We start from the raw sequence: 22150 nt of genomic DNA on the forward strand, positions 1-22150 counted from the left end.
GACTGAAGTTGGGGACCTAATCTGTTAATATTATTTAATTTTCTAAGCAGTCACGGACCCCCTGAGGAGGCCAGGGGTCCCCGGACCACAGGTTGGGAACCAGGCACTAGACTTCCGCTGGATTTCCCAGTGGTTTTGGCTAGTCGGTGTTCACAGGAGAAGTGGCAGAGTTAGGAGACAAGGATTTTTTTCACACCTGTTTTGGGGACATTATTTATGTTCCATGTTGTGTCACATGTATTACAATATAAAAGCAGAGTGAAGCTGCCTCAAAGCGCTGAGAGGGACAGGAAAGGAGGGGGATCAGGGGACAGGTAACGAGGGAGGGGGCCTGTGGATAGGAAGGGCTTCATCAATGGTGTCTTGATGAGGGGGCGAGGGGTGCTGCTGGAATCTTGAATGATCACCTCATTTGGGGGTCTCTTTATCTGTGACCCCAATACCTTTGTGTCTCTGGTAGGTGCTGAAGGTGCCCCTCGCGGAATGCTCTCAGCACTTGGACTGCAAGTCGTGCCTGTCGGAGAGGGACCCCTACTGTGGATGGTGTGTGCTTCAGGGCAGGTAAGACCCATGTCCTAGCCTTACCCAGTGGAGACCCCTCCTTGCCTGTGTGAGGCTGGGCACCGCCACGGATCCATCTTCAACTGGGGGCGTGGCCTGTAATGCTAATGTATTCTAATACTGACCTGCAAACAGTGTATTGTGGGTAGGAATCACCATTTTATGGTATTTTTGTTTTTTAAGATTTCTGTCTGTATTTATGCATATTTATTTTTGGCCATCTTATCAGTATTTATCCATATTTATTTTGTGGTTTGCAAATAAGTGGAGTCAAAAATGACACATTTCCGCATCTATTAAACTGATAAACATGCAGTCATACCTTGATGCCGGTTGTGGTTTAGCAAATTCAGCAGCCAAATATAGCAAAACACCACACCAACACGTAAATATTAAGCATTTATTACAAACATATATTAAAGTATGCCTCTATTTGAAGATACCTCAATCTGCATTTCACCTCCCCGGAATTCACAACAGACAGCATGGGGAGTCACTCATTACAAGCACAATTTTCAGTATTTTTCCACTTTTAAAACTAAACACAGACAGGAAACACATTGTTTTCTTTCTGTATTCATGTATTAAAATGGAGAACTTGAAGGCTTAATTGTGGGGTAATTTCCAAGACTCTGCCCCTACTGAGATGGTGCAGCACACTGCCAGCTGGGGGCAGCAGAGAGCTACTAAGAACCATCAGGTCGGATAGCCCTGGGGAAGATGTGCAAACATCTGGGTGTAGCCAGCCTGTAGGCCACAGGTGTAAATCCTAACAGGGTCACTCAGTCTGTCATCATTCACAGGTTGATAAGAGGAGAGCCACCACCTTTTTTTTTAGGTGCTTAGATACTGCACACATTGATTTATTTATTTACAGCGATTCGTATTGGTCTGGACAGCATCTTGCGGTCTGTTTTGTCAACAACACTCAGGTTTAAGTACCTTCTCAGTCTTCTGGGAATCGAGCAGCCCATTTTTAATTTCTTTAGTTCACAAACCACTCTTTACCAGGTCTGCCCAGGTGAGTGCTGCCCCGGCAGTGTGGGTGTTGGCAGTGCCACCTCTGTGGTGGAGTTGTGTTCAGAGGTCTCCTCTCATCTGTGTGTGGGTTTTCAGAAGTCTCTGTTTTCTGCGGCTGTCTTTAGAGATGTTTGTGCTCAGTGCTGGGGGTCTTGGAGGTTTCCACTCTTGTGCCCAGTTGTGCACCTCGTGTACTCTGGCAGTGCATTGTAGTGTTGTCTGTTCTGCGCTGATTTTTGCATTTCCTCTTCTAAGTGACGCAGTTTTTCAAAGATTTTGTCGGTTCCGCATTGCGGCTTTTTAAAAACTTTGGGCCTGATTACAACTTGGAGGAGGTGTTAATCCGTCCCAAAAGTGACGGATATACCACCAGCCGTATTACGAGTCCATTATATCCTATGAAACTCGTAATACGGCTGGTGGTATATCCGTCACATTTGGGACGGATTAACACCTCCTCCAAAGTTGTAATCAGGCCCTTTGTCTGCTCTTTGTGGATTTTGAAATCTCCTCTGCTTTCTGCTCTTGTTTTTTAGTTTACCTACCTTGTCGTTTTTCTAGGTTTCTGCGTTTTGTAGTGTTTTTTCTAGTTTTTTTCTATTCTGGGTTTTTCAGAGATTTCTTCATCTCGGGATCTTTGTATTATCAATTGGTTTTCTGTTCCTGTACTGTGTGCTGTAGTTGTTTAGGTCTCAGTACATGTTGGGAGGCTTTGGAAAATGATTCTAGAAGTCCAGCACCGTCCTTTAGCTGTAATTACCAGGTGAGGTGCACATCATGACACTTTAATTTGTGATTCCTCTGCAAACAAACATGAAAAGAGCAGCTCTTGTGTCTGCTTTGTACTGAAGGCGATCACCCTGGTTCAGTGCCAAGAATATTTTTGTGTGGATGGAATTGTCTATTTAATGGGTGTAGGATCCCCCGTTCTATGCATTTGTTCTCTCAGAGAACAGGTACAGTGATAAAATCATAAGGTGGAGGAAAGGGGAGTGACCTCTGTCCGTTATTACACACAGTGAGCGGGAGTCATTGTCCGTTATTACACACGGTGAGTGGGAGTCATTGTCCGTTATTACACACTGTGAGCGGGAGTCATTGTCCGTTATTACACACAGTGAGCGGGAGTCATTGTCCGTTATTACACACGGTGAGCGGGGAGTCATTGTCCGTTATTACACACGGTGAGCGGGGAGTCATTATCCGTCGTTACACACGGTGAGCGGGAGTCATTGTCCGTCGTTACACACGGTGAGCGGGAGTCATTGTCCGTTATCACACACGGTGAGCGGGAGTCATTGTCCGTTATTACACATGGTGAGCGGGGAGTCATTGTCCGTTATTACACACGGTGAGCGGGAGTCATTGTCCGTCATTTCACACGGTGAGCGGGGAGTCATTGTCCGTCATTACATACGGTGAGCGGAAGTCATTGTCTGTCGTTACACGCGGTGAGCGGGAGTCATTGTCTGTTCTTACACACGGTGAGCGGAAGTCATTGTCCGTCGTTACACGCAGTGAGCGGGAGTCATTGTCCGTCGCTACACGCAGTGAGCGGAAGCCATTGTCCGTCGTTACACACGGTGAGCGGGAGTCATTGTCCGTTATTACACACGGTGAGCGGGAGTCATTGTCCGTTATTACACACGGTGAGCGGGAGTCATTGTCCGTCATTACACACGTTGAGCGGGAGTCATTGTCCGTCTTTACACACTGTGAGCCGGACTCATTGTCCGTTGTTACACACGGTGAGCGGGAGTCGTTGTCCGTCGTTACACACGGTGAGCGGGAGTCATTGCCTGTCGTTACAGGCGGTGAGCAGGAGTCATTGTCTGTTCTTACACACGGTGAGCGGAAGCCATTGTCCGTCGTTACACACGGTGAGCGGAAGTCACTGTCTGTCGTTACACAGGGTGAGTGGAAGTCATTGTTCATTGTTGCACATGGTCAGTGGAACTCATCGTCAGTCGCTGCACACAGTGAGTGGAACTCATCGTCAGTCGCTGCACACAGTGAGTGGAACTCATCGTCAGTCGCTGCACACAGTCAGTGGAACTCATCGTCAGTCGCTGCACACAGTGAGTGGAAGTCGTCTGTTCTTACACACGGTGAGTGGAAGTCATTGTCCGTCGTTACACACGGTGAGCAGAAGTCACTGTCTATCATTACACACGGTGAGTGGAATTCATTGTCCGTCATTACACACGGTGAGTGGAAGCCATTGTCCGTCGTTACACACGGTGAGTGAAAGTTATTGTCCTTGGTTACACACGGTGAGTGGAAGTCATTGTCCGTCGTTACACACGGTGAGCGGAAGTCACTGTCTGTCATTACACAGGGTGAGTGGAAGTCATTGTTCGTTGTTGCACACGGTGAGTGGAACTCATCGTCAGTCGTTGCACACAGTGAGTGGAACTCATCGTCGGTCATTACGCGTGGTGAGTGAAAGTTATTGTCCGTTGTTACACACGGTGAGTGGCACCGTAGTGCTACGGTGCATGCCTGAATCTACCATAGGGTTTGTACAGGAAGAGTACACTTCCTGTACAAAATACTGCACCTAGACAAGTAGAAAAGCTTTTCCTGCATTGTATGTGTGCTGTATAGTGCGGCACACTTGCAAAGTTGGAAAAGTACGGAGAAATTAAAACATTTCTCAGTTGAACGCCTGCTTTCAAAAGGCGTAAACTTTTGTCCCCAAACCCTGTCTACTAATGTTAGTGAATAGGGTCTAGCGTAAAAAGGCATGGTTGGTAGCACGTAAACGCCCATGTACCACCCATGTAACGCACTCAAAGTAATGCGCAGCAGCGTTTGGTGGTGCTCTGCGTGACCTTTCCATACAATTTGTGTTGGTTTGTGAATCCCCAAAAAACGTAAGCGTGGTTTAGCGATATAGTAACACTAACCTGGTGCTAAACCTTTGTGAATCTGGGCCTCACTGTCACATACTCAATCCCATTACACCCCCCAAAATGTACCCTAATGAGGTGGCGTCCCATCGCTGCCACATGGGCTTTGCAGCAACCACAGAACTGGAGGTAACTCCGGGTGGTGGGTGCATGGCTTGAGAGGGCAGTGCCAGGCGTTGTCAGAGGCTTCTGAGAGGAGCCCTGTGGGCTCTGGGTGAAGCCAGTTTCAGCACAAAGAGTGATGATCAGTCTTGGGACCAGTGGTTTATGGATGTCGTCCCTTGGTCTCTTCTACTGCTAGCAAGTTGTATTGACTGTGTTCTCATTTCGCACACAGCTGCATTGCTTGCATTATTTTGTATTGATTTCACATTTCAGGACTGCTTGTATGTCATTGATTTTGTTGGCTTTGCTTTCCGGAGCTTCCTTCGGACGATTTGTGGGTTTTGCTCCATGTTTTACCCACTCTTTGTTTTAGTTCTGATCCTGGATTGACCTTGCATGCTCCCCTGCGCTGCAAGGTCAAGGGGGGATTCATTTCACAATCACCTGCTGTTCTGCTTTCCTGCTCTTATCTCATAACCCAGCTTACAGAACCTCTCTGGAATGCACTTCTGAGTTTAAAGAAGACGTTTATTGTTATTATTACTTCACCAGGAGGTTCCTGAGAGACGAAATTAGTAGATTGGAAGCACAGGTTCAAAAGTAGTTGCAGCAGTGAAAACAAAGTATATCAAAGTACTTCTCAGTTGCAATGTACACAGCAAATATATGTGATTATATTATAGCATAACTTCAAAGCAAAGCATAAAAGTCAAAATTCATCACCATAGGGCAAAGCTGTAGGGCCTATATTCAGCTTCATCTTTCTGGGACCTGCAAGTTGATTACTCCGTTCAACTGCGAGAAAGAGATTTTCTACCCAAACTGGAGACTGGCAACTGACGTCTCCGTTCCTGTCTGAAGTCAAAGCAGGTTCCATCTACCCCTGCTGTAGCCCAGAGTAATCCTTAAAAGCAAACTCAGTGTGAGAACCTAAGAAACTTGGAGAGTGGCCAATTCTCCCGAGCTCACTCGTTCTCAGACTGGATTGCGAGGTAAACACAAAATCTACATGCTCTGGTATGAAAAACACAGCTTGGTCTACCATGTGGAAAATCACAGCTTGGAAAAACACAGCTGATCCGCAATGTCTCAACTGTAATGTCTAACCCCACGTTAAAGCCAATAGGCAGCTAACCTAAATATCAAATGTAATGTCTAATGCCATGTCAAAGCCAATAGGCAGCTAAACTGAATACAGAATGTAATGTCTAATGCCATGTCAAAGCCAATAGGCAGCTAACCTAAATACCAAATGTAATGTCTAACTCCATGTTAAAGCCAATAGGCAGCTAAACTGACCACAACATGTAATGTGCTACTGGTGAACATTGAGCAACTAATATGCGCAATGGTGAAACACAAAGTCATTGGTCAAACACAATTAATAGCATCACACCTGCAGAGTTGGGGAAGACCCCACTCCATGGGGGGAACTGTGCATTTCTCCCATTTTCACATTTTCAGAGTAAATGAAGATGGCTTACTCAAGAGGTGAAATGTCTTGACAGACAACTATACATTAAGTATACCGAAGGTGCATTGAAAACCTATTTTGACCCATGGCTATTGATTGTGGTAATGTACAATAATATTGCACAAATAGTTTTGAATACATTTTGGAAGATTTAGTTTACTACAGACGTAAGCTAATAATTACGTAACATTTTGTTCATTCTGGGTTCACCTGGTAAAGTGTTTTTTTCCCACTACGATTATGCCCTAAAATCTGCATTCATTTAATACCCTTTCAGTCGACAGCCCCCCCTGTTTAGTATCCCAAATAACAGTGGTAGCATTTTGTTGAACAAATATGACATTTTTATCTATTCTGTAATGAAATGTTGAACGTATTTGATCAAAGTAGCAAGGGTTTTAGACCTTTTTAAACGTTCTTTTATTTAAGATTATTACATTCTGAAGAACATTTGACTTATTGAAAAAACACAAAACAGTTGATCCTGTATCATTAAAGTTATATTCATTTATTTTACGAATGCAGTACAAAACAATACCTTTTGTAAAGCGCTCAGCTGCCTCGAGGAGGTGTCCCGGCGCTAGGAAAAGGTCACTGCGTGATATCAAAAAACAACCATAATTAAAGACTTGTTACCACCATAATCAAAAAGAGGAGTTTTAGATTTTTTTCTAAGCGTGGTTTCGGAGGGACAGCTTTTCCGAGGAAGTGGGCGCGCTTTCCACAGCCTCGTGGCCAAAACCTGCCCCCCCCCCCCCCCGGCTTTGTATATTACAGTGTTTGAAACAGTCTAAGATCATCAGTCCGCAAAGAGCTCCTGAGAAGAGAGCTTAAAGCCGTGCCCAAGATCGCGGGGACCCGTTGATTGAATGCCCTAAAATCTATGGAAAGGACCTTAAAATGAATCCTTCTGTTCACCGGGAGCAGGTGAAGCTGGCCCGGGGAGGGAGTTTACCCAGCAGCCGGCCTCCGGATGGAGACGCTGAATGGGAAAAGCGGGGACCCCAAGTGTTAACTGTTGAAATAGTCCAGCTTTGAAGTTTTCTTAAACTGTTTCTAATATTCATGTAGGACACTTAAGAAAGATATTCCTTTTGTAACTTGTGATTGTAGTGGGACTATTGCTGGAAATTGACTTTTCCCCACTTGGGTAACATTTTTTCTGTGCTTGTCTGCTTAAGAGACTTTATGAAGGATAAAAATCAGGAATTAACTTACACACACACGCGCGCTCTCTCCCCCCCCCCCCCCCCCCCCCCAACCCTCCCTCCCCCCACTCTCTGTCTCCCTCCCTCTCTCCACAATACTATTCAGAAGTATTGTTGACTTTGCATCATTTCTGGGTCACAAGTCCATCAGTGCTCCTATCAACAGCTACGTTGTCGGGTTCTCCAGGGTCCGGCTCTTTTCATCCAGTACGTCATACTTTTAGCTAATCATAATGCTTAGGGTTTCAGTTTGATTTCTATGCTGATGATACCGAGATTACTCTGCGGTTCGACTGTACCGAGATCATCTCGGTCGGTGCTTCACATCTGAGGCTCATTGGGTGGGCGCCAGATCACTGAGGCTGAACATGAGGCTCATTGGGTGGGCTCCAGATCCTTCAGGCTGAACATGAGGCTGATTGGGTGGGCGCCAGATCACTGAGGCTGAACATGAGGCTCATTGGGTGGGCTCCAGATCCTTCAGGCTGAACATGAGGCTCATTGGGTGGGCTCCAGATCCTTCAGGCTGTACATGAGGCTCATTGGGTGGGCGCCAGATCACTAAGGCTGAACATGAGGCTCATTGGGTGGGCGCCAGATAACTGAGGCTGAACATGAGGCTGATTGGGTGGGCACCAGATCATTGAGGCTGAACATGAGGCTCATTGGGTGGGTGCCAGATCCTTCAGGCTGAACATGAGGCTCATTGAGTGGGCGCCAGATCACTGAGGCTGAACATGAGGCTCACTGGGTGGGCGCCAGATCCTTCAGGCTGAACATGAGGCTCATTGGGTGGGCACCAGATAACTAAGGCTGAACATGAGGCTCATTGGGTGGGCTCCAGATCACTGAGGCTGAACACTGATAGGACCGAGGCCCTGGTGTTTGGAAATCCCTCCATCTGGTCCGATAATTGGTGGCCTCAGAGTCTGGGCACATGTCCTGAGCCTGGTGCCAGCGCTGATAATCTGGGGGTAACCTTTATTACAGAGCCTTCTTTCGAGACCCATGTTAGGGGGGTGAGGGGGGGGGTTTGCTTTTACATTTTGAAGATTCTTATGAAAATTGCTTCCTTTGCGCCTCGTTCATCGATGGGAATTTTGGCTCAGTTGTTATTACAATTAGGCTGGATTACTGTCATTTGCTCTTTATCGATCTTTCATTCATCTCGTGCACAAACATCTTCTCCAGGATGCGGCGGACAGATCTATATGACGCCTTCCTAAATATTCTGGCATCCCTCCCATTTCACTAACATGCCCTGGCTTCCGGTCCGGAAATAGTGCCCGTGCGAAGCCTTCACAACATGAGCTCTAGCATCTGAATCAGTGGTTCCCAACCTTTTGACTTCTGTGGACCCCCACTTTATCATTAAAGGAACCCAGGGACCCCCACTGAATCATCATTGGAATCCGGGGACCCCCACTGAGTCATTTCTGGAAGCATGGGCCCTAATTTGTCAATATTTATAAAACAAATTAATTTTCTAAGCAGTCGCGGACCCCCTGAGAAGGCTTCGCGGACTCCCAGGGGTCCCCGGACCACAGGTTGGGAACCACTGATCTAAATGACTGTTACATTATCTGCTGTCGCCCTCCAGACAGCTGTAGGCCGCATCATAGAAGTGCCCTGGGGATGCAACGGGCATCTGCACCCGCGCCCCTGGGGGGCTTTGGTATTATTGAAGAAGCCGCAGACGGTTGTGCAGCCCTTTCTGCAATACAGATGGGGCACGTATAGATCCAGCGCTATCACCAGGGGGCTCACCCTCATTTGCATGTGGGCGTGGTGCATGTAAACAAGGGAATCCCTTTGCCTCTGCGCCCGCGCCATATTATTGATACAAGGTGTAGATAAAAGGTGGCGGGCTGTCAGTGGCCCCCTGATGGTACCCCCTGCAGGGGAGAGAACGGGTCCTGTGGACCCCCAGACATCCCCTTGCAGGCGAGTGCAGGAGAATACGCGGTATTATTTTGGATGCGCTGGGGACCGCGCAGGTTCGCAGCTGCCCTGAGGACAGCGCATCCAATATAATACAGCGTATTCTCCTTGTTTACGTCGGAAGTACCTTTTCAAAGGTGCGCACGGCGCAAACAAGGAGAATGCAGCGCGTTCTATAATGCGCCCCAGGCTGCTGGATGCAGGTTTCATAGAAGGCGCATTGGTGGTCACGCCTTCTCCATCATCACGGCTCGGGCCTGGATTGGCCTGCCATCAGCTATATGCACAGAACCTAATCATGTGCATTTTCAGAAACCACTGAATGCACATTTATTTCAACTCTAGGTCTTTTTTTGTTCTCCTTAGGCCTTCCCAGTGCCAGGGCAACCTTCTGGATTTGCGCGCGCTATCAAACTCAAGCGCGCTCGTTTCTCACTCCTAGTTATATTGATTTCCTATCGATATCACATAATTTCCCTGATTATTTTATTATTATTTTTTTTGGGTTCCAGAGTGTTTTCATATTCCGCTGTACCGGATTTAAATCTATAAAAACTCTATTTATTCCGGACTCCACTATACATCTCAGGTTTTTCTGTTCTCATACATTTCTTCCCCTTCAGCAATGTTTAGATGTTTTATAAAATCTCAGTTGTTTTACTTCAGTTCCTGGATTTTTGTGTCAGTTCTCTCATGTCGCAACCCAGCATGTGCCGATACTTTGTGTGTGTATTTTCATTGTGTGAACCGGGCTGCTGTGCATAACTACGAGTATTCATAAATACTGTTGTCTTCTGCTGTGTTACTGATTATTCATGTCTTTCTGTAAAGTGGTCTCTGCTGGATGTTTTGATCCCATATTGATTAAAGACCCTCTTTCTGAAGTTGAACTCATTCTTCATCAGTTTCACAAGCGATAATACTGCTCGTATGTTATTGATCTCACTTTTTTCATTTTACGGATTCTTTCTTGGTTTTATGCCACTCTCTTGTGTTCAGTTTTTATTAGTTGTCTCTTGATTTGAAATTTCATCTTCGAGTCCTGATGTATTGATTCTTAAATAATTGTGTGCTTTGTGTTGCCTCTCAGATGCTCCACCGATGGGCCATTGGTCTGGCATCCTGCATTCTTTCCCATCATTGATTAATGCCCAACCCCACAATGCTGCTTGTATTGATTCCTTATTGGTTGCACACTCCTTACTAGTGATCAGATGCTGGATTGGTGCTCTCCGTCCCACCCTGCGAAGCGCCTGTCTCTATTGATCCAGTGCTACTGATACCAATGTCTATTGATTTTCTGCTGATTTTGCTCTCTGTGGTTCTGCCCACCCCCTCCTTGTTTCTCTGTTGGCTCCACACCCCAGAGTACTGCTCATGTGCTTGACTCACTTTGTTACACACCATTCGTGATTTATTGATTTTCCATTGAGTTCCTTTGTCATCTGCAATGTTTTATAGATTTGCTGTTCATTCCTCTCTCCTGTTGTATTGATTTTCCTATTAATTCCATATTCCGCAGCATTACTCTGAGGCCTGGGATGACTGGTGCCTTCTGACTGCTTCTCACGTGTGGTGCTGATTCTAAGGTGTTCATCGATTGTCTCTTGCTCGGTTACAGGTGCAGCCGCCGCTTCGAGTGCTCCCGAGCCGCCGCCACAAATCAATGGCTTTGGAGCTATGACTCCCACCAGCAGTGCCTGAGCGTCCAGTCCCTGAGCCCAGCCAACATCAGCAGGGAGGAGAAGAGAAATGTGAGGGGCACTTGGATAGACAAGGGTGCATTGTGGGAGGGGCAAGAGGTGCATTGCGGGAGGGACAATGGATGCGTGCTGGAAGAGACGGTGTGCATTGTGGGAGAGATTGGGAGTGCATTGTGGGAGAGATGAGTGCATTGTGGGAGAGACAAGGGGTGCATTGTGGGAGGCTCAACAGGTGCATTGTAGGAATAACAATGATGCATTGTGGTAGAGACAGAGAGTGCATTGTGGGAGAGACAAAGGGTGCATTGCGGGAGAGACAATGGATGCGTGCTGGAAGAGACGGTGTGCATTGTGGGAGAGATGGGGAGTGCATTGTGGGAGAGATTAGTGCATTGTGGGAGAGACAAGGGGTGCATTGTGGGAGGCTCAACAGGTGCATTGTACGAATAACAATGATGCATTGTGAGAGAGACAAAGGGTGCATTGCAGGAGGGACAATGGATGCATGCTGGAAGAGACGGTGTGCGTTGTGGGAAAGATGGGGAGTGCATTGTGGGACAGATTAGTGCATTGTGGGAGAGGTGAGTGCATTGTGGGAGAGACAAGGGGTGCATTGTGGAAGGCTCAACAGGTGCATTGTACGAATAACAATGATGCATTGTGGGAGAGACAAAGGGTGCATTGCATGAGGGACAATGGATGCATGCTGGAAGAGACGATGTGCGTTGTGGGAGAGATGGGGAGTGCATTGTGGGAGAGATGAGTGCATTGTGGGAGAGATGTGGAGTGCATTGTGGTAGAGACAAAGGATGCATTGTGGGAGAGACAAAGGGTACATTGTGGGACAGGCAAGGAGTGTATTGTGAGTGGGAAAAGAGATGCATTTTGGGAGAGATGGGCTCTTCATTTTACGAGAGACTAGGGGTGCATTGTGGGAGCCTCAACATGTGCATTGTAGGAATAACAATGGTGCATTGTGGGAGAGACAAAGGGTGCGTTGTGGGAGAGACAAAGGGTGCATTGTGGGAGGGACAAGGGTTGCATTGTGGGAGAGACAAGTGTATTGTGAGTGAGAAAACAGATGCATTTTAGGAGAGATGGGCACTGCATTTTGCGAGGGACAAGGGGTGCATTGTGGGAGGCTCAACAGGTGCATTGTAGGAATGACAATGGGTGCATTGTGGTAGAGACGGGGAGTGCATTGTGGGAGAAACGGACAGTGCATTGTGGTAAGGACAAGGGTACATTGTGAGGGGCACTGGGTGTATTGGAGGGGCAAGGGGTGCATTGTGGAAGAGACTGGAGCATTGTGGAGAGGGACGAGGGGAGCATTGTGGGGGAGAAAAGGGATGCATTGTGGGAGAGACAGGGAGTACATTGTGGAAGGGACAAGGGGTGTGTTATGAGAGAGATGAGGGGAGCATTCTAGGAGAGATAAGGCATGCAGTGTGGGGGGCACAAGGGGTGCATTGTGGGAGAGATGAGAAGTGCCATGTGGAAGAGACTGGGTGGATGGAATAAGGGGTGCATTGTGAGAGAGATGAGAGGAGCTTTCTGGTAGGGACAAGGGGTGCTTTGTGGGAGTGATGGGTGCATTATGGGAGATAAGAAGTGCATTGTGGGAGGGACAAGGGGTGCATTGTGGGAGAGATGAGGGGTGCATTGTGGGAGAGATGGGGGCTGCATTGTGAGAAGCACAAGGGGTGCTTTGTGGGAAGCGACAATCAGTGCATTGTGGGAGAGATGGGGAGTGCATTCTGGGAGGGACAAGGGGTGCATTGTGGGAGAGATAAGGGGTGCATTCTGGGAGGGACAAGGGGTGCATTGTGGGAGTGATGAGGGGTGCATTGTGGGAGATGGGAAGTGCATTGTGGGAGGGACAAGGGGTGAATTGTTGGAGAGATGAGGGGTGCATTGTGGGAGAGATGGGGACTGCATTGTAGGAAGCACAAGGAGTGCTTTCTGGGAAGCGACAATCAGTGCATAGTGGGAGAGATAAGGGGTGCATTCTGGGAGGGACAAGGGGTGCATTCTGGGAGGGACAAGGGGTGCATTGTGGGAGTGATGGGGGGTGCATTGTGGGAGATGGGAAGTGCATTGTGGGAGGGACAAGGGGTGAATTTCTGGAGAGATGAGGGGTGCATTGTGGGAGAGATGGGACTGCATTGTGGGAAGCATAAGGAGTGCTTTCTGGGAAGCGACAATCAGTGCATTGTGGAAGAGATGAAAGGTGCATTGTGGTAGGCACAACAGGTGCATTGTGAGAGTGATGAGGGGTGCATTGTGATAGAGACGTGTGGTGCATTGTGCAAGTGACATTTGCGTTATGTGAATGATGAGGGGTGCATGATGTAAGAGCTATGCATTAAGTGCTTTTATTACATTTCTTTTTTATATCAATTTGTTATTAAATATTTGCAATAACAAGAAAAAATACAGAGAATGTATAGCAATACAGTGTAAAATCCAGTGTGTTCAAATTTTATGTAACAATATTCTTAATTGGATATAAGAAAAGTTTTCAAAAAAAAGTAAAGGTAAGTTGTTAGAAAATATTACATTCTACAAACATATAATACAAATCCAAAATAAATCTACGATGATGTCATATTATATCTCGGATTTGCTGCAAGCAAGTAATCTTCAAAGAAAACACGGTATTTACTCTATGGCATTTGAGGTATATAAATAAAATGTTTTATAATTCTAGAAAAGGACCCCAAATAGAAAAGAAATGTCATAGGTTATCATTTAGTTTGTGTATCATCTTTTCAAAATGTGCTACTTCAAACATGTCTTTCAACGAAGAAGTAAATGTCGGTAAAACATTTGATTTCCAATAGCGTAAAATATTAATTATTGCCAAACTTAACGCTGTGGATAGCCATTTAAAGATATGTGTAGAGATAGTATTCAGGAAAAACAACAAGTGATGGACGGAATGCTGAACATTGTCAAACACTCACCCCCAGTCACAGATCTGGGTTTAATCCATCGTTAAATCCAGGTACAATCCAGACCTGTTGTATCATGTAATAAAGATTGAGAAAAGTAGGTAGGTAAGTAATTCTTTAAATAGCTCTCAATTTATAACCAAAAAGAACAAATATTGGGACATTCTCCCAATATATGGATAATATTACATTCTTGTTCTTGACACCTCCAGCATTTAGTGTTAGGACTAAGTTTAGCGGCATGACGTTTAGCAGGAGACCAGTGCCAGCGATTCAGTATTCTAAAGTAATTACATTTCAGACGAGTGTCTCAAAGACACTTATTATATTTTTCCAACAGTATGGTCCATTACTTATCTGAAAAGTTTGTGTTACGTAGGGAAGATCGCCAGGTTCTCAGATTATTAGATGTTTCAGTAGAAAAGGCGTATTCAGTTAGTATCGAATATATGCCTGAAACTGTGCCTTTAAAATCTTTCCAGGTCTGAATATATTTTACGATTGCTGAATTAAAAAATTAGTTCTGAGACATGTCTAATATAGGATTGAAAATAGAAATAAATTGAGTAAAGTTAATGATTTGTGATCTTGGAAGATTACATTCTTCACGTAATGATCCAAGACATTTTAAAAATGTTGCCATGTAAGCAAATCTGATAATGTATTTATTTTATATTTACCCCACATATGCCAATTAAGTACTTTCCCCAAATACCTAATTTCAGCATTATTCCATAAAGGGGCTTGAAAATGTAATTGTGCTTGAGATTTTGTAATTTTATCTGCTTTTTGCCAGGCTAATTGAGAAGAATGTGTAACAGGTTTAGAAGATTTTGTGAAACTTTGATTTTTAGTATGATAGATAGCAAGCGAGTGGTACTTTTAGGAAATGATTGTTCAGATTGGACCCATAGTGGAATATTTCTGGGTGTAGGGAGCATAGAAATGGAATGAGCTGATTGTCGAGCTATCCAATAATTTTCTCGATGGGGAAGACGTAAACCTCTTTTCAGTGAAGAAGAATGTGATTTTGAACCACTTAAACATGGTTTATTATCACCACCATATAAAATGAGATGCCAGAGAAGACATACTCATAAAAAGTAAGTAGTTGTGGTTAGTGATAAGCCAAATATAGGATTAAATATAGGGATTGTATTCATTTTTATAATTTGCATTCTACCCCACAATGATAGGTTTAAACAAGACCAGCGCTGAAAAACCTGCTTAACTCGTTCAAGAGTAGGATTTAAATTATCTGTCATCATATTTTTTAATCCAGGATTGAGAAGAATCCCGAGATGTTGAAGTTGAGAATCTTTCCGTTTAGGTGGGAGGGCACGTAAGAGGGCAGTGGTGGCAGTAGTACTCATCGGAAGTGCTTCACGTTTGGACCAATTCATTTTGTTTCGTGAAAAGGTTGAGAAATTATTTAGAAGAGAAACCATGGAAGTGGCTGAAGTTTCAGGATGTGACAGAGTCACTCGAATGTCTTCGGGATAATAAATACACTTATTGCATTTCCGCTGGACCTCTCAACCTTTTCCATCGAGTTACACCTCGGTGCAAGTAGCGTCTGTTCCTCGGCCCTCAGCTTTGCTTGCTCGGAGTTTCAAAATATTGGAGAATAATAAATGTTATGTTATGTTATGTTATGAGGATTTATAGAGCGCACGGCTACCCAGAGGCCTCCCAGCGCACAACGTAAACGCTGTGTGAGACGTTTTCGAGTGCCTCCTCTAGCACAGGTTTGCATCAGCAGATATCACCGGTTCGGCCCAGGAGAGGGGCGAGGGCCCTGTAAACACCGGAAGTTGGCCCTGTAAACACCGGAAGTTGGCCCTGTAAACACCGGAAGTTGGCCCTGTAAACACCGGAAGTTGACCCTTTCCCCTCATGTGCTAACGGGGAATGAAACCTAAACTGTGCAAATTCAATCAGCATCCCTTCCAGCACCAAGTGGTGACCTGCTGATCCTGGGTCAGCCCTGGAATGACTCCTCCCCAGCCCCGCTGCCCTTTTCTGATGCATCGAGGGTGTCCGTCCGGGCCCGTCTTCCTTTGCAGTTTTTATGGCATCTATTGAGAGAAGTGAATTTCAAAGTCTTTCATGAACGTCCGGGCATTCATTCATCAGGAGGGATGTGAATGTAAAAGTGACCACTAAAACCAAGGCCATTTCCACCTCCCCCCCCCCTCCCTCCTTGCCCCCCCGCCCCCTCCCTGCATGAAGAGCAATCTTAAAAAGTCACATACAGACTTGTCGTTGTCTGCTCGGTGCAGCTGTATCAGTGCGGACTGCTGACCTCTGACCTGTGATGGGGGGTTGTCCTGAGTATGGTCCATTCATAGAATTTTTTAAGTTTGAGGTCATCGAGTTCTGCCCAAGCGCACAAGGTCACCTTGAGGACGCGCTGAGAGGGCAGCGGCGCGTCTCCTTACTGCCTCATGGATGGCAACGACAAATCATTTAAAAGGCCCTGGTTAATCAAAGAAACAGCGTTCTCCACCTGTCCCACCCAAAAATAAGCATTTATTCAGAAATCCAGGCTAGAAATAGCAGGTCACCCCAGGACACCCTCCCGGGAGACAGATCTCTGTAACATGACATGACATGTCCTGGACACGACGTGACGTAACAAGTTCATGTTTGGTCTTGCTGATATCACGTTTATAGGAGCAAGGGAAATGAGAGTTGTCCAGAATCACACAAATGCAGTATCCTGTCAGAGCCGGGAGTAGACCCCTTCTTTAAGTTCCTAGATCAGAAACTTGGCTACAATGCACTCTGCAAATTTGGCACTTTATAAATACACACTAATGATAACAAGCATTGTCAAAGCCGATAGGTTTAGCCTTTTTGACCTATTGGCTTTGCCAAAGGTACTTAGTCATGCTGCAGCATGCTGGTTATAAAATCAAGTTATAAATGTAATAAAAAACAAAATCTTTGACGCAGACTGCTGCTTCCTCGTCAGCACCACCGCTCCCTCTTGCGCGCTCCACTCATGCCCTCGCCTCCAAAATGACGCGGGTACGTTTTTTTCTTTGTAGTTACTGATCTGAGTTGGATCTGTCACATAAAAGAAAATAACATGTGCAAAACCGTTTTTTTTTTTTTTTTTTTTTTTTAAGTGGGCGGGCAAGGGGGAGCGGAAGCAAAATGGGGGAGGGTGTAGGGGCAACAAAACAACTCAAGGGTGGCAGGTGAGGGGAATTCCTGAACCGCAAAGGAAGGGATGTGAAAACAACAGTGGAGGTTGGGAGCAAAATCAACCGGTGGTGTTTGGAGAAACCAACCCTGAGGGCGCAGGTGGGGGGGAACACATGAACATTTTAAGAGGGAGGAGGGCAGGGACAAGCAGTCAGGCAACAGAGAGCAACACGGAGTGCATGTGGAAAGACATACAAGAATAAACTGCATGGAAACACATGCACTCTAAAGGAGTGCTTCACACAAAAGAAGAAAAAGTAGTGCTAGAAAAGCAAGCAGTGGAAACAGCAATGCCTGCCACTCAAAGAGACTGTAAAGAGGCAATGCTTCATGGGAGGGACAAACACAAGATTGACAAGCTGGATCACCAATAAGAAGCAGTAAATGAGAGTGACAAGGAAACCCAACCAATGGTAATCAATGAGCGGATTCCAAGCCCCTCTACGTACCCACAATACGCCTCACAACAGAAAGCACATGGCTGTCTAGTAGGTTCAACCTAAAAATGCAATTAAACCTATGCTTCTTTTTCATGTAGTTTCAAGCATAATATCTTCATTTTTGCACACCTTTTACCCCAAATGATTATGGTTTGATTTATTCTTGTCCCCCCCACCACTGTCTTCTGCGGTGTTTTAATTCCATTTCTTTTGCTGATGTATCAGGCACAATAATTGGTGGATACTGTCTGACTGTAGCGGCTTGTCATTTGATTGGCAGATCTTCCTGTCCATCTCCGAGCTGCCGCCTCTGCGTGAAGAGGAATCTTACTCCTGCTACTTCGAAGATTACGAGAGCCCGGCCATCCTGACGGACACTGGAGTCATGTGCCCCTCACCAGACCCAATCAAAGCTCCCGCAATAAGTTTTGGAACAGGTTTGTAGAGAGCTCCCTACACCGAGAACCCGCTGTAATGTTATGTTTTTTATATTTCTGTAGCGCACATCTGTGTGGCCTCACAGCGCTGTAAGCTGCCCAGGGCTGCTTTTGCACGATTCTGTGGGGGCCATCGCGGAGCAGAGTCATTTTGTTATGATATTTTTCAGGTTGCAACTATAGTTCCTCTTTGCACAGGTTATAGTCTGCACTATTGGGCTTTATGATCAAAACTGCAGTGGCTACAGCTCATTAGCAGAAACTATGCCCAAGTCTCCTGTTGTTTGTCAAAGTTGGCAAAGCACACACGGTGATGCTTCTTTTCCTTATTGTGGCATTGAAGGTACCAGAAGGTAGGAGTCTTTTCCTTTTTTCTTTTAAAATAATATTTTACATAGAGCAAAAAAAATCAGGACATTAAGTTGTGTAACTAGTGATCAAATCAGACAACTATTGAGAGCAACCCCTCCGAACAAAGGGGACAAGGCGTTCTCACAGACAAAAAAGCAAATCTCCGCTCAGACCCAGACAATGGCACTACATTTATAATAAACTCAGACTGCTGTGCCAAATGTGTAAAAAGAGCAAACGTCATGTGTAAAAATATGACATTACTTACACATGAATATGTGGAAGATTAGAAGTGAAACCTCACACTGTTTATAGGTTTAGTACCACCCTCTGATTCCTCATTAAACAATTGAACTGGACACAATTCCTTATTCAGAACGCAAAAGGAGAGGAGAGGAGTAAGTTCTCAGTATTCATCTATACGTTTCGGTGGTGTATCTGCTTGTTAGGCGTCTTCTTAAGGACAAATGCTTATAAATGTTCCACACACTTTTCACACACAATCAACCACAATCAAGTTAAAAACATACCTTTTATGTAAGGGTTCTACTATTATAATGTCAGATTATCATTTTGGAGCCTCACCTTGCCTCTTATGAGGCATTAGTTTTCCTGATGTTGCGCATTTACCAAATGTACCTTTCAGCCGCAGTTCTTTTGTAAACATTTCTCTGATTTCCTTGTTGTTATCCAGACCCAACTTTATGTACTCCCGGTCCTAAATGTCAAAGATTGGTGTTTCTCTTCATCTCTTGACATGCTGTATTTACCAATTGTGAGCCATCCAAGGGTTGATATACAGTTATCAGTACAAACCGCTTCGAGCTCACAGTAAGGAGGACTGTGGCGTAGGCCTGCCGCCCCTGACCAGGCCACTCGAATAGTGAGAACTTACCTCTCGCCTCACATTATTTGTTTGGAATAAGGAATTGTTTGCCATTCAATAGTTTAATGATGAAGAATGCCTGCTGGTGGGGGCTGGTTTTAACCTTTGTGCCAGGGTTGCTTTTCATTCCCAGTCCAGCCTTGTTGCCAATGCTTTTTGCTAACACTATTCCACATAAGCAGAAAGAAACAAAGCTGCATCAGCAAAACAAAAAAACGACTGCGTGATGGTGTATACGCCTGCATGTGTCATGACGGACGTGCGGTGCGTGTCATGATGCAGCGGCCATTTTTAAAAACTTTTAATTTATCGTTCCAAAACGATGGACACTAATCTTAGAGCGGTAACTTAAAAATATGTGCAAAAGTGCATCAAAGGTGTGATCTAGTACATTCATCATCAAGGGCCTGCAAAAAAGAATAAAACAAAAATATAAAAACATTTATGTAGGGGAGGTTTTAAAAAGTTTAGTGTGTTGATTTAGAGGGTGTAATTCCTAAATATATACTAGTCTCATACACTAGTCTAAATGTCACAGATAATGAGAAATAGATGAATATTTGCAAAGATAGTTATGTGGGTGAACTCAAACTTTTTTCTCTCCTACTTCGCACACATGTTCAGTGAGGCTGGACTCAGGTCTCAAGGAGCTGGGAGGTATAGTCGACAACATAGTGCATTTTTGTCGGAATCAGCAGTCTGCAGGTGTGGAAGGAAACCCCAGCTCCAGCTTTCAGCTGAGTTTGACAGTGTAATGTATTAACATATGCGTGGAATCACACAATAGAAGAACACAGGTCCCCCAGCATCAGTGATTGAGTGAAGCGCCCCGAAGTGTAGCGGGCGCCCAGTTACACCCTAACACAGAGCCTACTTAAATAGGGTACTGGTGTGTGGAGGTTCACTTTGCTGCAAGCGTGAGATCATGGGGACAAGAGCAGACTTCCAGAAAGTATCAACAGTAGAACAGAGTTTGTACTGAACATAAGAGATTCGCAAAGTCTCATCTCGGGGGACCTTCTCTGCTTGACTTGGAGATGGCGTCTGGTTGGCTAACAGAGTTAGCACGGTGACCATGAGTTACTGTAGTCAAACAGTTATGTTGGATAGTTAGTGTAATCTGGCACAGACTGGAGGGGATGTGGTGACTTTGGAACTGAGGAACCAGTTTCGAGTCCCGGTGTTGGCTCAAAATCCTGTGATTCCGGATAATTGTTTAATCTCACCATTCCTAAAATAAATAAATAAAACAAAATGAATGTGAGCTTGTGTAATGTGAGTGGTGCTCATGTAAAGCTCTCCAATGCCCTCAGGCTGAGTTTACACTATATAAAGCTCGAACATAAAAATTAAAAAAAAAACCAGACAAACCGTTCTTCTGTGCCTCCTGGTAAGAACTCTTCAAAACTTCAAAAATCTTCAAAAAGTTCAAACAAGGTTTTCTGTCCACTTCTGTTAGAAATACACCATTAACTGTTTTACTTCAACTTGTTCATGGTAGCAGTGTTCACCCTATTCTATTGGAAAAGAAAGCCCAGCATTGATGTATTTTCTTTACTTTAGCAAGGTGACGGAGTCATACTTTGTGACCTGTGGGCGTCTTTCTTACATTTTCTGCTACAGAATGATCAGTTTTGATGATCATCAACTGTGTACCTTGTCCTGACACTTTTACAGCTTTACTAAGCTCAGACTATTGCGTCGCTAATTTTTATCTTTTTTCACTCTGTTAGTAGCAGATTAAATTGCTTCGGAAAGTATATTTACAGAAATGTTTATTTTTTTTTAATCTCACAATGCTACATAATTTTTTTATTTTATTTTTTTTTATAGGTTTTGTAACAAACAATTCTTTCTTTTGAAAATGTATCACCAGCTCTCGTAATTATTTGTAATAATGATAAAGCTATTTTTCATGTGCATAAAAATAGCTGTATGTCATAATATCGCGCTTCAGAATATCAAACGCAACAACAGTGTAGACTACACTAAATCAATCAATGAATGAACCATTTACTATTTGTAAAACGTGACTACTAACCGTGAGGGTCTCTGGGTGTGGGGAGGGAGGGGAGGGACCTCATCCGAAGAGCCACGTCTTGAGGTTCTTCCTGAAGATGGTGAGTGACGGGCTTTGTCTGAGGTGCAGGGGGAGGTTGTTCCAGCTCCGGGGAAGTATGTGTAGTTAAGGTTATTTTACTATTCTTGACAACATCACCTAAGTAAACAGATGTGTAAGTTAAGGACAGTAAATCTATACTTACTATATACACTTACCTTGACGATATACAGACAGTTAATATTCTGCAGTCGATATTGTTACAGCTCGACAGTCCGGCGAATGTTCCACAATACATCTCGAAGCCGAAGGGCACACGTCAATCAAACATTCGAGGATGCCCATTGGTGGTGATTGTTCGATATGTAGAACTGCCTCAAAAGAATTGCCTTTTTTCTCTGCACCAGATAGTCCCTTTAGATCATTGATATTGTACAATGGTATAAACATTTTCATGATAGCTACTCCTCCCCTGATGCCTTACTCTAATATAGTTTGCAAACCCATCCATGTTTTGATCAGTGTTACTTGAGTAATCAGTAAATCACAAATGAACTATTTTCCCACAGTAGTTTCCTCCCAACTCATGTCCACAACAGTTGGGCACGATACCGACACACCGTGATGTGCTCGAGGAAGTTTAACTCTCCATGACCAGTTCACATTCAAAGAAGTAATGACATTGATAGTTTAATACCCTCATTATTACTTGAGTGTCCTCTTTGGATGGTGCGTAATGTTCTGCGCTTTAGGGCGATTAGTTTCTGTGATTGTGTATCCTACTATGAAGCCAGGAGTTTTCCCGACAGCCAGATTTTGTGCTTTGTTAGTTGGTGCATTGGCAGATTTTATCACGTGTCATGCACTCCTGATATGTGCATCTCTT

At 44.7% G+C, this 22150-nt stretch overlaps 1 protein-coding gene across 2 annotated transcripts in view; it reads left to right on the forward strand.

The window, feature by feature from the left end:
• The window catches only part of PLXNB1 (plexin B1), a 363371-nt gene that overhangs the window by 224503 nt on the left and 116718 nt on the right, over positions 1–22150 (forward strand). For both annotated transcript variants that reach the window (XM_069206118.1, XM_069206119.1), the window contains exons 6-8: positions 461–561; positions 10843–10975; positions 17812–17968. In XM_069206118.1, the coding sequence (XP_069062219.1) occupies positions 461–561; positions 10843–10975; positions 17812–17968 (391 nt within the window). The remainder of the gene's footprint in view (positions 1–460; positions 562–10842; positions 10976–17811; positions 17969–22150) is intronic.

Source organism: Pleurodeles waltl, chromosome 9 (assembly GCF_031143425.1).
Source record: "Pleurodeles waltl isolate 20211129_DDA chromosome 9, aPleWal1.hap1.20221129, whole genome shotgun sequence".
NCBI classification, from domain to species: domain Eukaryota; kingdom Metazoa; phylum Chordata; class Amphibia; order Caudata; family Salamandridae; genus Pleurodeles; species Pleurodeles waltl.